The sequence below is a fragment of the Herpailurus yagouaroundi genome, unplaced genomic scaffold (assembly GCF_014898765.1).
Source record: "Herpailurus yagouaroundi ecotype Mexico unplaced genomic scaffold, PumYag 67440, whole genome shotgun sequence".
Classification (NCBI taxonomy): Eukaryota; Metazoa; Chordata; class Mammalia; order Carnivora; family Felidae; genus Herpailurus; species Herpailurus yagouaroundi.
Genome location: NW_024420251.1, coordinates 1,112,109 through 1,126,766, shown reverse-complemented (window position 1 = coordinate 1,126,766; position 14,658 = coordinate 1,112,109). Strand labels below are relative to the sequence as shown.

Sequence of the window (14,658 nt, the reverse complement as noted above, 5' to 3'; positions counted from 1 at the left end):
CCTCTTTGCACTGCCTAGAGTCCCAGATGACTCGGGTTTTCGGGCAGAGCGGAAGGATAAGACCACCCGAGGGTCTGTTGGGAATCAGCAGTTAGCCTCCTCAGATCCCCTCCACTCTTCTGGAGCTGAGGACTCTGGCAGAGTGAGTCTCTGGGCAGGGGACCCGAGTGTCACCTGGGGGTGAGGCGAATGGAGAGGAACTGACTCTGAGGGCCACAGCTTCTTTCCCCTACTGACTCCCAGCATTCTGGAAGCAAGTCCTCACGTTCCGGGAAGGAGCATGGAAGAACCTCTGTCGGTGAGGGTCGGAGGACAAAATGGAGCCCTCGGCCATTGTTGGTGGGGATGCAAAATGGTGCGGCCACAGTGGAAGACCGTGTGGTGGCTCCCTCAGAAGGCTAAACATGGAGTTTTCCTAGGACCCAGCAATTCCATCCTACGTACATACCCAAGGGAAATGAAGGCAGAAGTTGAAACAAAAATTCGCACACAGATGTTCACAGCAGCACTACTCACAATAGCTAAAAGGTGGCAACGACCCCAGGTCCATCAGCGAGGACGGGAGAAACAGAATGTGGTCTATGTATACTCTGGAATACTATTCAGTCATAAAAAGGAATGAAGTCAGGGTCCAGGCAACAGCATGGACAAACCTTGAAAACATGCTAAATGAGGGGAGCCAGACACAGAGGCCACGGATCGCATGATTCCATTTATTTGAAATGTCCAGAATAACAAGTACATCAAGGCAAGAAAGCAGATGAGTGTTTTCCAGGGGCGGGAGGGGAGAATGGGGGGGTGCCTGCTTAATGGGTATGAGGTTTCCATTTGGAGTGATGAAAATATCTCAGAACGTGTTCCATGTGGAGTGATGAAAATATCTCGGAATGTGAGAGAGGTGATGGTGGCACAGCTTTTGTGAGTGTACTGGATTGTAGACTTTAAAATGGTGAGTTTTATGGTATGTGAATTCCACTTCAGTTAAAAACAATCATCTCTGGGGAAACTGGCCCGAGAAGAAGGACCTAAAGATACCAACACCTACGGTTCCCCACAGTGAAGCTCAGCTTGACAAGCCTCATGATCCAAGAGCTTCCAGTCGGCTCTTCAGCCCTCCGCTCTTAAATTGTAGCAGACAGCCAGGAGTGAGAAAAAGCAGCGTGGAGAAAAGAGTTACCAGGTAGGGAGGGCAGAAACGCACACAAGCAGTCATCATTTAATATCCCAAGAAAGATCAGAAAATGTTGGTGGTGAGAGGTAATAACAGGATGTTGTTTGGAAAGACCGTTTCGAGATCAGAAACCAACTTGAAATGAAACACATGATGTCCACAGAAATGAAAATCTCAGAAGAAGAGCTGGAAGAGGAGGTGAAATCTCCCAGAAAGACCATTAGAGATAGAGGTGGAATATGGAGACCAGATCACTCCTGGAGATCCAAAATCCACATAGTAGAGGTTCTAGAAAGAGAAAATGGGGAGGCCATAGAGCAGGAAATCACAGAAATAATTTGAGAATATTTCCCAGAATTGAAGTACATGAGTTTCCACATTGAAAAGCCTGCCAAGGGCCCCAGTGCAGTGGAAAAAAATAGACGCCTACTAACACACATCTCCATGAAGTTTCAAAACAACCGGGGACAAAGAAAAGATCTTCCAAGCTTCCAAAGAGAAAAGGAACAGGTTATTTGCAAATAAGCAGATTGAGAACACAAAATTGTTCAGTATCAGTATTGGAAACTAGAACTCAGTAGATCATTGCCTTCAGAATTTTGTTTATTTTTTTAGAGAGAGAGTGAGAGTGCACGCAGGAGCAGGGGAGAGGGGGAGAGAGAGAGAGAGAGAGAGAGAGAGAGAGAGAGAGAGAGAGAGAATCTTAAGCAGGCTCCACGTTCAGTGCGGAGCCTGATGAGGGGCTCTATCCCACAACCCTGGAATCATGACCTGAGCCAAAATCAAGAGTCGGACGCTCAACCAAGCCACCCAGGCACCCCTACCTTCAGAATTTTAAAGGAAAATGGTTTCAACCTAGTATTCTCCAGCCACCAAACCGTCAAACAAATGACTAGGTAGGCCAAAGATATTCTCAGACACGCATGGCATCAAGACTTCCCTCCGACACCAGCTTCTCTCGAAGCTGCTAGAGCGTCTGCTCCACGTAAACAAGGAAGGAGACTGGAATCCAGCTCAGAGAGAGGCAAGAGGGGGTGCTCAGGGCGAAACAGGAAAGAGATCATAGACGCGAGCTGGACACAAGACACAGAAGCACCCGGCGCAGCTTGCTTTCCTCCGAGGATCAGACTGTGAGCTCTGAACGTACAGTGTCTTGACAGAAGTTCGAGACGTTGGAGGAAGAGTTGGGGATTGGATTACTGGTAAATGCCAAGGAAAGTTAGCAAACGGAATAGGCAGTTGTTAAACCAAGGGAAGACGACAAAAATTGGGGAGAAAAAGTGACTATGTAGCCTGCCTGGGAAAAGCATTTGCTTCGCGATAGTGATCAAAACACTAAACGTCAGTCTCTTGAAAGCTGTGGGGGGGTGGGGGGTGAGGCAGGAAAGAGACTGAGTGCCCGGAGCCGTTTAGCCCCCAGGTAGCAAGGAGGGCATGTTATCTAGAGATGTGGAGCTTAAGTACCAGGTAATCAAATCAACTTAAAAAAATCAAGCACAGTTGCTTGTGTGGAGAGAGGTGAGAGAGTTAATCTTTTTATAACAAACCTCGTCAGGCTACTTGATCTTTTAAACTATGTGCATGTATAAAAATAAAAACAAGCATGCAAATAAACCCAACGCAATATAGATTGTGGCATCCGAAAGGTACAAATGAAGTTTTAGGTGGATTCCAAGGAAGGCAGACTTTTGCTGCCATTGTTATTGTTCACACATTAATGAAATATGCATGCTCAAGACATGTCTTCAGTTCCTGGCTTCAGGCTGTTCTTTTTTAGCATCCAGTTTTAGCTTATTGGTCCTTTCTTATTGAAGTCATTACTAGGAAGAATTTCACATTGTGCCGTTGGTAATTTTAGTAGTTGTACCTTTTATTTCCCAAGCATTGGATTCTTCCTAGTTTATGCTCAAAATTGGTAGCAATCTATAATAAACTGCAAATGTGAATCTCTGTGTGGGATGATGGACACTGAATGAAAAAGTAAAGATTGAAGTCCGTTATCTGCGTGTTTTCAAATACCTGGATGGCAGCATATGATAAAGATTACACATCTGGATGGTTGCTTAAAATCACTTTATGTCTAGATACCAACTGTCAAGTAGGCACAGGTGAAGACCTTACAGTCCTAACAAATCTAAAAATGAAAAGAGCCAGCGGGATCTTGCGATAATTTTTCTTTCTGCTGAATTAAAAAGAACATACTGCCCAGATATGTGTTCATAAATGTTTTACCTCGCCAGGAACAGTCATTTTAGGTCAGTGAATTGCATTTAATGGTACAGCGTTCTGCACCTCTGTCTTCTGGCAGAAATAGTGGCTCTCAAGCTAGGCCATTATCTATGCAAATATCAGGAAGTGGTTGCTGGGCACTCACTGGCCCGTGAGGCTTTTTGAGCCATTATGGGGATAATGTAAACGTGTGATTCAAGTTGAAGCTCAAATGTATTGCCACAGGCTGAAAAATGGTTCGCGTACTTGTGTGTTTTTACTTAGGCTTTCCACTTTCTCTTTCTCTATAGAAAGTTACAGAAAGAACAGTATCTTTGTGGTCACTGATAAACAGTAATAAAGACAAATTCAAAAACCCCTTCTATACTAAAGAAATCAATCGAGTTTTATATCCAGTTGCCAGTATGCGTCACTTGGAACTTTGGGTGAATTACTACATTAGATGGAACCCCAGAATCAAGCAACAAGTAAGTGAAATGACATTGTTAAAAGGCAGTGATGTGTATTAATTATTGCTTCTAGACTTAGATAATGTCATTTGGTAGTTTTTTTCAAAAATATTATGAGGGGGAAAATAGACAAAAAAATACACTTGCTTTCAAATGCAGCTTTAATTGCTAAGCCACTTATTTTGATTGGCTTTAACTTATATTCCTATAAATAATACAATTTTGGGGGCGCCTGGGTGGCTCAGTCGGTTGAGCATTCTACTTCCACTCAGGGCATGATCTCACAGCTCGTGAGTTCGAGCCCCGCATCAGGCTCTGTGCCGACAGCTCAGAACCTGGAGTCTGCTTCGGATTCTGTGTCTCCTCTCCCTGCCCATCCTCTGCTTGTGCTCTGTCTCTCTCTGTCTCTCATAAATAAATAAATAAATGTAAAAAAAATTTTTTTCTTAGATAGATAAATAAATAATACAGTTTTGGGGGCACCTGGATGGCTCAGTCAGTTAAGCGTCCAACTTCAGCTCAGGTCAAGATCTTGCAGTCTGTGAGTTCGAGCCCCACCTCGGGCTCTGTGCTGACAGCTCAGAGTCTGGAGCCTACTTCAGATTCTGTGTCTCCCTTATTCTGCTCCTCCCGTGCTTGTGCCTCTGTCTCTGTCTCTCTCAAGTAAATAAACATTACAAAAATAATAATACAATTTTTTTCCTAAAATGTAAACTGATTAGAAGCTCTGGAAAATTTTCGAGTTTTGATAGCCAAGGTTTTCCTTCAATTAGTGGACATTCTTGCACATCATAAGAAAATTCTTTCCAGGAAGTAGACTTAGATGATTGTTCAAAGAAAGAAAATATTTTCCAGTATCTACCCCAGGTGTATGTACCAGGTCAGCTAATATCAGACCACATTTCACTGAGGGGCATGTCTTCTAAAATACAGATAAGTGATCTGTCAGTGGATAGATTGGCCATTTATCAATCAAAACGGGAAACTGGTTTTTGAAGCAAAAGATTCCACATTTTGTTGGAGACACACTCGGGCTTCTCCATTCTCCCCCTTCCGCTCCGCTCCAAAATCTAAGAAAAGTACAGCCTGCGCTGTAAAGGCACGGAAGCACTGCCAGTTCATGATTTGTTTTAAGCGTGGTAAATCTTCAGTATTTGCAATTGCTCTTTGTAAAGGTTTGCACGTTTTCCTGCAGTGTGGATGGTCGACTGACTACCTGTTCTCACAGGCCGGTGTGGCGTCAATGCCAGCTTTAATCCCTCTAGAAGTCACAGGGCGACAGCAGGGCCCTGGCTCTGCGGTCTGTCTCTTCGATTGTTTATCCCACTCGGGCAGCTGGCCACAGGCCAGCCTGTGCCCTCTCTTCCCACTGGGGAATGCCCGCTCCTAGCTGGCACTCTCATTTCAAGGTCTCTGCTGCTCACATGAAAGGCTTCTGCAATTCGGTAATGGTAGCAATGTGTAATCTCTCAGAAAGTGACAGATTCCAGGGCTGGAGAGCACTCGCTTGCTTAGTTTGGGATTTGAGAAGCATGTTGAGGGAATTTACTCAACAGTAGTTCTTGCATTTGAAATATCAAGTAAAGAGGAAATGGGAATTTTGCCAGGGTTCTAACTGTTACAGAGGACATGTTCCCTTTCTAATTAGAAAATATTCTATAGATGTGCACTGTGTCTTGCACATTGATCCTTTTATGTATTTATTGTAGCCTTTTTTTTAAACCATTAGTAATTAGAAAGTATCAACAATTTCTGTACAGATCCTTTAATCTCCTCTCACCCATTTGTACTTGGAGAAACTCTTAAGATTGGAGGAATTTAGAGCAATTCATTTCTGAATATATAAAGGTGACAATTGGGTGACAAGTCAAGTTGGAAGAAACATCATTAGAATAACTTGCATCTTTCTCCCCTTATTTTCATAGAGCTTAGCAAAATGGGCCTGGTCCAGATAGGAACACAGATTTTTTGATAGAGGTTTCTATGTTGAGACAGTAATTGGTCTATATTATGATCTGTGAAAGTACTCAAAAAAGAAAGTAACTTACGCTTTCTCTGTAGATTTCTACATGTATCTTTGTTTTTTCAGGGAGGGAGACACAGAGATTAAGAGGAGGTAGTGTCAGCCCCCAGGAGCTCCCAGGTTGATGGGGGTTCCCAGGAACATAAGTCCATGATGATAGTGCTCAGGGAGAAATGTCATAATAGAAGTGTGAGTTAAATGCCTTAGATTTCCTTAAAGATCTCACGTAGAACATTATTTCATACAGAAATAGATTTAAATCTGATCACATAGGGCTTCTTAAATTACAGAATGTAAACCTAAAGAAATACACTTAACCACTTAAAAGTTAAGTTGTTCAGTTGTCTGGCCCAGTGGGTACACACACCTTTACTGGGTACCTACAGCATTCAGAGCACTGCAAGTATCCCATCAGTACTGAAAGATACAAAAGCATATACTACATCCAGCCCCTCCCTGTGATGAGCTCTAGCGTAGAATAAGGCAGGGTTAGTGTGCTTTGCTTTTCTTTTTTCTTTTCTTCTCTTTTAAATGTTTATTTTGAGAGAGAGATTGTGAGCGAGCAGGGGAGGGGCAGAGAGAGAGAGAGAGAGAGAGAGAGAGACGGAATCCCAAGCACCATTAGCGCAAAGCCCGACGTGGGGCTTAAACTCAAGAACTGTGAGATCATGAGCTGAACTGAAATCAAGAGTCGGACGCTTAACCAACTGAGCCACCCAGGCATCCCAGGTGTGTGTGCTTTTGAAAAGCAAAAGCCACCAACCTTTGCTATGACATAAAAATTCGGCAGAGTTGATGGAAAGACCAGTACTTACATTAGAGGAGCTCTCCATAAGCAAATTCGGTACCTGTATTAATACGTGGGACTTGCTCATGCCGGAAGCACAAGTATTCAATGAGTCCTGTTATAAACGTGAGTGGGGCCTTGGGCTGCTAGGGAGCTTCATATTCTACTTCGGGGGCCGCTGTGCTCCCTACAGCTGTTAACCAGGCTGGCACTGGCAAGCTCACGTCTCTGCATAGCGATCGCCAGAGGTTGAGAACGAGGACAGTCAGATATGGACAGGCTGCCCTGTGTGGTGCTGAAGTCGTCTCCAGTAGGAGGGCCTGTCTTCTGTGCTGTGTCGACACTCTATTTCACACTCAGTCCCTAGTGAGAGGCCGTGGCGTGGCATTTATAGCCACTTGACTGTATTTAAACCTCATTTCTCATGGTTTTGTCTGTTGGGCTCTTTCCTTGTATCCTCTAAATGGTTTGTATTTTTCTGTAGGCTAATGCCTTCTGGACATTTTGTACCCATCACTGGACTGAATTCGTTTTATTTCTAGTCATTTTTTTGGTCTACTCTCTCGAGTTTTCTAATTATACAGCCTTGTCCTCTGCAAAAATGAGTTTTACCTCTGATTTCTTTTTCTTGTCTAATTGTGCTTGCTGGTACAATAACAAACTGATCCTCATAGTCATATGAAGAAAAGACAGTTTTAAAAATAGCCAAGACAGTTTTGAAGGAGAGAATCTCGAGAAAGAACTTGCCCTGAGATTCGAAAGGGTAGAGCCCAGAAACAGACTGTACAGGTGTGGGGCCCAGTAGGTGACACCAAGCAGAGAGGATGGACGGTTGATGGTGAACAGGCCTGGCACAGCAGATCAAAGTGGACGTGTCTAAAATGGAACTCTTCGTCCCCCAGAACCTGTGCCTCCTGCCATCTTCCCATCTCTGTTCTCAGCAACCCCATCCTAGTCACTCTGGCCAGAGACCGGGCAGTCCTCCTTGACTCCCTCCTCCCTCGCACCCCTTATCCAGTCTGTCGGCAGAGCCTGCTGGACTGGGCCCTCCGAACCTATAGGACTCTGGATACTCTGCACCAGTCCCCCTGCTGCTGGCCCCATGCGGGCTGTGTGATGCTGCCTAGCCTTGTAGCTGGGCTCCCCGTTCCCACCCTTGCTTCCTTCTGGCACATTCTCAACATGGTAACCAGAGCAGGCCTTGCAAAGCGGATCCCAGATCCCACCACCCCTCCACTCGGAAGTGTCCAGGGAACCAGTCGCCTCACCCGGCACCAAAGCCCAGGTCCCTGCAATGGCCTCTGAGGCCTGACGTGGCATCCTTCCAGCCCTGTCCCTCTTACACCGCTCTACTTCTCTTCCATAGTGTTCCTCACCTTTGAACACCTTCTGTAACTCAGACCTGTAGTATTCTCTGTCTGTCTCCCTCTGCTGGAAGAGAAATGGCATTAAAAACTGGGATTTGGGGCTCCTTTGTTCACTGATGGGTCCCAAGCGCCTGGAACAGTGTCTGCCCTCAGCTGAATACACAGAGAAAGATGGACAAAAGACATTACCAGGCCACGCACAGCACTTACTGGGTATCAGGCGCTCTACCAAGCATTCCTGTTCCAATGCCATATGCATCTTTCTGGAAAACCTCGCGTTCTGCAGTTACGGTAAAAACAAAACAAAACAAAACAAAACAAAACAAAAAAACCACGGTTTACAGGAAGAATAGGATTAGGAGGGAGGAGGAGACCTCTTCTGGCCTGTGGGCCTTTGTAACCAGAGCTCTAATGGAAGCACCAGTGCCACTAGAAATGCACGCACCATCACACATCTGTGGCATTTCATCTGGCCTCTGTCAACCACTCCTTGGCAGCCTGAATTGGGTTGAGTGGTCTCCCCCAAAAGACGTGGCCCCTCCGAACCTGTAAGTGTGATCTTATTTGGTAAAAGGGTCTTTAGAGATGTTACTAGGTTAAGGATCTGAAGATGCCATCTTCCTGGATTTGCAGTGCACTCTATATTGTGTGACAGGTGTCCTTGTAAGAGAAAACAGAAGGAGATTTGAGCCACAGACACTCACGGGGAGAAGGCCATGCGAAAACAGGAGAGGAGGGAGGGAGGGAGGGAGGGAGGGACACAGTCACAAGCCAAGGAAGCCTGGAGCCACCCGAAGCTGGAAGAGGTCACCCTTCCCTGGAGCCTCCAGAGGGAGCACAGCGCTGCCACTGGCCTGATTTCAGGCTGGTGCCCTGCAGGGCTGTGAGAAAGTACATTTCTGCTGTGTTAAGCACCCCGCCCCATTTTATGTTAATGTGTCATGGCAGCCAGAGGAAGCTCAGACACCATCTTAAAGCCCCGGGCTCCTGCTCCCTCCTTGAGGTACAGGTCCCAGAGGGCTTGTGCCCCTACCACAGCCCGCTGTCCTCCGCGTGCGGTGCAGGCTGCGGCCTGCATATCAGGCGTGTCTTCACAGCTGCCTTGTTGCTGCTCAGCTCAACACAGTAGGAACGCACTTGTATAGACTTTTGGCTTTTTTCTTAATGTCTTCATATACTGCTCAAGCTTTCTAGGAGCTTGCCTTTGATCTCCTCAAAACACGCTGGTGATGAGGGAGTCTTCGGTGGGCCACCCTACCGTGTATCTTGGTCTGGGTGCTGATTACATGAGTGTACGTATATGTAAAGGCTCACTGAGCTGAGCATTTTAAGATTCGTGCACATTCCTGCCTGTTAATTTATATATCAGTACCAAGGTTTTGAAAGTTAGCATGCTGGGGAGATGCACACTCTGTTCCCGCCTGACTTCTAACCTTTGTACTGCCGCAAGGCCCCTGTCCATCAATGAAAGAAATCGTCCAAGCTGACTGTATTAGCTGACTTCACTCGTGCGGCAACCCTGTGAGGTCTGTGCTGGGGTTTTTTTTGTTTGTTTAATTTTATTTTTTATTTTTTAAAATTTCCTTCCAAATTAGTTAGCATCTAGTGCAACAATGATTTCGGAGTAGATTCCTTAGTGCCCCTTACCCATTTAGCCCATCTCCCCTCCCACAATCCCTCCATGTTTATGAGTTTGTTCTCCATATTTATGAGTGTCTTCTGTTTTGTACCCCTCCCTGTTTTTATATTATTTTTGGTTCCCTTCTCTTATGTTCATCTGTTTTGTCTCTTAAAGTCCTCATATGAGTGAAGTCATATGCTTTTTGTCTTTGTCTGACTAATTTCACATAGCATAATACCCTCCAGTTCCATCCACATAGTTGCAAATGGCAAGGTTTCATTCTTTCTGATTGCTGAGTAAGACTCCATTGTCTATATACACCACATCTTCTTTATCCATTCATCCATCGATGGCCAGCCATTTGGGCTCTTTCCAGACTTTGGCTATTGTTGACAGTGCTGCTATAAACATGGGGGACCCTTGTGCACGTGGCAGGGACCCTTGTGTGGATCGGGGCCCCTTGTGCATGGGCAGGGAGAGCCCTAACGCCCGTCTGTGCTCTTTGCAGCAGCCCAACCCGGTGGAACAGCGCTACGTGGAGCTCCTGGCCTTGCGTGACGAGTACATCCAGCGGCTCGAGGAGTTGCAGCTCGCCGGCTCCGCCAAGCTCGCCGAGCCCTCCACCTCGCCGGCCGGCCCTTCGCCGATGATGCCCCATGTGCACACCCACTTCTGAGACAGGACCTGGGCACCACGGCGCAGCTCTGGGCAGAGGACGTCGTGGCCTTTCATCAGGGGCCTCTGTACAAAGTAGATTGAAATACTTGCCTCCATGTAGAACTGGAACTAACACAATCTTAAACTCTTGAATATGTGCCTTCTAGAATACATATTACAAGAAAACTCTAGCATCTACACGGCAATCAGAAGAAAGGAGCCAAGATGAGGTTTTGGAAAATGCTAACACCTTTCAAGAGCAGGTTTTGAGAGATTAAATTTAATTTACCTCTTTTGAAATACTATGTATACAATATCTATTTTGTGGGCTTAATTGGAACGACGTGATTTTAAACTAAAGTGAAAACCTGTGTTTGTGAAACGAATTTGCGTTAGGTTGCTCGCGACAGTTGCTTTGGATTACCTAAAATGAATCCAAATGTGAAAGATGTTATTGCCAAAACCAAATTGAGCTCTTCTTCTGAGGCATCATCCAAAAGCAAGGTGTTTAAATAATTGCCAAATTTTATACCATCGTCAAGTGGTGACTTAAAGAGAAATAGCTGTGTAGATGAGTTTTTCATTAGTTTGAAATTTTAGAATATGAAGTGTTTTCCCCTAATTTTCAAGAGGAGCGTATTTTTATATTACACAGATGGGGCCCAGTCAAATAGGATTTGATTTTTTTTTTTTTAACGTTTTGCCCATTCTATTTTCTGAGTTCTTCCATGAGCTTGCCTAAAATTCTGACCCACTTTCCAGTTATGGAAAACCCCTCATATAGCACTGTTTGAGGATGGCGGGGGCGTTATGCTGCTGAGGTGACTGTTTTCGCAAACATCGCTCTAGTCAGACCAGCTTATCTGCCAAAGCGTAGGGTCGACCATCTCGGACATATGAGCTGTTGCTAGAGCATCATTCTTTGAAATAAAAGCTGCAGATGTACATTTGTTGAGCGTATTCTTCAAAGTATTGTATTTCCATTTACATGGTGTTGGATGCCCTTCCCCCCAAGCGTGCATTAAACTGGTTCTACAAATTTTTACTTGAAGTGTACCCGGCAGTTTGCTTTTTCAGGTTTTGGGTTTTTTGTTTCTTTGTTGTTGTTGCTTTTTGTAGTAATAGTAGTAAATGAAATTGCAAATGCAGTTCTATTTGATATCTGAACTAATTCATTTAGTTAAGTATATTTGTAAAAGTTAAGGCTAGAGTTAAAACAATTAATGTTTTACAGTGATTTGTAAAGGACTATTTATAGCTAATATGGTTTTGTTTTCAATGAATTAAGAGAGATTAAGTATATCTTTGTAAATTATTTTATGTCCTAGCTTAATTGGTCTACCAAATAAGACATCTCAAATATAGTAGTATAATGTATAAATTTTGTATGTATAAGAAATTTTATTAGACGTTCTCTTGCTTTTTGTAAACGCTGTAAATATTTCATAAATTAACAAAGTGTCACTCCATAAAAAGAAGAAAGCTAATACTAATAGCTTAAAGGGTTTTGTGAAATTTCATGAAAAAGTTTTCATGACAATAATGACTAAAGTCCTGCTGTAATAAATATATTAACGAAACATAGCACTCTGTTTTCGGGGGTGTGACTGTGTGTGTGTGTGTCTTCTTTTCCTGGCTCTGCTACATATGTGCTTTATCTTACTAGAGACCTTACAGGGCTCTCCCAAAATTGTGACAATATGGGACATTTGAGTGTATTAAAAGTGCTGGGTTTTTTTTTTTGTTTTTTTTTTTTTTTAGTGTTTATTTTTGAGAGAGAGAGAGAGAGAGAGCGTGAGCAGGGGAGCGGCAGAGAGAGAGGGAGACACAGAATCCGAAGCAGGCTCCAGGCTCTGAGCTGTCCACACAGAGCCCAACATGGGGCTCAAATCCACAAACTGGGAGATCATAACCTGAGATGAAGTCAGAGGCTCAACCTACTGAGCCACCCAGGCGCCCCTAACAGTGCCGATTTTAAGCCACAACTGTCTTTATTAAAGGAGAGCTTCTGCAAAAGAGCCAGGGTGCATAGACCCAAGACTTCAGACTGGATGCAGAACATAGCGGCTGCCATTGAGGGAGGCTAAGACATTGGTGGGAGCAAGCCATACGCGGTGTCCCTTTTGGTAAGAATTCAATGTTTTCTCAGATACAGCCAGTTGGAAATTACATTTGCATTCTAAGGATGCTTTTAATAGTTCTAGCAGTAAACTAAAATTAGCCACTTTTTAAAAATCTGAATAGGACTCTTAAAAGATCATGTCTCTTTTAGAACTGTATTTGAGATACTTCGCAAAGGTTCTGCCTCAGACATGGCTGTGTTTAGTCCTCACTACAACTCCATGGGCCTGTTTTCCACCTGACGAGAATGTCGTTGCTCCACGGATGCAGTGACCTGCCCAGAGTCCCACGGCATCCAAATAAACGTGTACAGGTATTAAACTGAATTCAATCTCTCTGGTGTTCCCAGTGAAGAGCCTTAGCTCTGCCTTCTGGAAGGAACTAGAATAATCCCTCTTCCTGGGACAGCCCTTCAAATAATGTGGAATCCTGTGGATTTGGGATCCTACAATAGTTTTTCCTAAGTGTAGTCCCAGCACTTTCTGATCTACTTTCGACAATGCAGCAAAGCTTATCCTTACGCTTTTTTGGCAGGAGTAACGACACTCTCCAAACCAGCAGACTGGTGGCTCATCGCCTGCGGCCCCCTCTATAGAACACAGGTTTGTGGCATCAGTCATTCGGGCAGCCCTTGTGGCATTTGGGGCATCAGGCAAAAAGCAGGCCTGTGTCGAGGGAACGTAGTTCGATGCAAGAATTTTTCACAGAGTATGTACACCTGTGACTGGAGGACGTGGCCATCAAAGCAAAAGCGCAGGGCACACCCAAAGCAAATAGACGTATGCAACGTGCATCCCACAAACAGGATTAGCACATTTACAGAAAAATGCCCTGTCTGAAACAGATTGTGGTCGAATTGTTTTAGGTTCACAGAATCACTCACTGAAAGCACAATGCTGGAGTACCAATGCTTGAAGTGAGTCTAGCCCACCAACATCTACGGGTGGACTTCTAGTTTAAGGAATTAGCAAAATCCTCTGTATTAACAATCAGCAAAACCAAGCCTCCTCGTTTCCTTATGAGGCTTAGATTCAGATGCAGATTAGTCCTTATTTGCAAAGGTAGTAACGGAACCACAACCACGTAGGGTTGCTACCGGCTACACATTTGGACATGACCGTTAAGTCCTAATAGTTTGTTTTCTAGTAGCTTTGGAGAACATGACTTACTTGTTTACAGTGGGTAATACTCACGTGCTGCTGAAATCGACTGCATTTCATGCGCATGCCACAGAAATTAGAGAAAGCTGTTCACCTCGCTCGTTTCAGGAGTTTTATCTCACAGACTTGCCGTAGTCGGGGCGCGTGGAGACCCGGACTCCCGTCTGAGCTCTGGAACTGCTTGTTGGATGGAAGGTGTGAGGTCCTCCCACCTCCCAGATGTTATGAGTCTGGTGGCCTGAAGGAAGCCTCAGTGGTCCATCTGTTCAGCTAAGGTATGGACTTCACATTCTCGAAGGTTCCTTACAATTCAAATGGCCCTTCCCAGAAAATGCATTGTAACCACTTGTGCACATACAAGCTTTGTGGCCCAAAAGAACATTTGCCTCGTGTATTGGTGTCCTGCTTCTGCTACAAGAAATCACCACAAACTTAGTGGTGATTACAAGTCTGAAATAGGTCTCACTGGCCTAAGATGAAGGTATCGGCAGGGCTACGTTCCTAGTGGAGAGTCCTTTGCCTTTTCTAGCTTCTCCTGATTCGTGACCTGTTCCCCTGTCTTCAAATGTCTGGACGCTGACTCTTCTGCGTCCCTCATTGACGTTTAAAGAACCCTGACAATTATACCGGGTGCGCCCGGACCACCTCTTATCAGGGGGCGTATGTGCCGAACGCTAGCTATCCAGCATCCCCATGACCTCATAAGATTGATAGGATGTATTTTTTTTGGTCATTTTATGGATAAGACTAACGCTCAGAGCCAGAAGTGCTTTTATTTCTTTTTTTTTTTTTTTTTAACATTTATTTATTTTTGAGACAGAGTGAGACAGAGCATGAATGGGGGGAGGGCCAGAGAGAGAGGGAGACACAGAATCCGAAGCAGGCTCCAGGCTCTGAGCTGTCGGCACAGAGCCCGATGCGGGGCTCAAACTCACGGACCGTGAGATCGTGACCTGAGCGAAGTCGGACGCTCAACCGACTGAGCCACCCAGGCGCCCCCAGAAGTGCTTTTATAAAGTAAGGTCACTGCAACAAACACTGTGTACTGTGACCCAGACCTGTGCAGCTGGTTT

General features: G+C 44.8%; 1 protein-coding gene across 3 annotated transcripts in view; it reads left to right on the top strand.

Annotated features, from left to right (window-relative positions):
- MTM1 (myotubularin 1) overlaps positions 1-11,888 on the top strand; it is a 97,448-nt gene extending 85,560 nt beyond the window's left edge. For all 3 annotated transcript variants that reach the window (XM_040467368.1, XM_040467366.1, XM_040467367.1), the window contains 2 exons: positions 3,691-3,867; positions 10,156-11,888. In XM_040467368.1, coding sequence (XP_040323302.1) covers positions 3,691-3,867; positions 10,156-10,323 — 345 coding nt within the window. In that variant the 3' untranslated portion in view covers positions 10,324-11,888. The remainder of the gene's footprint in view (positions 1-3,690; positions 3,868-10,155) is intronic.
- The last annotated feature ends 2,770 nt before the right edge of the window (positions 11,889-14,658 follow it).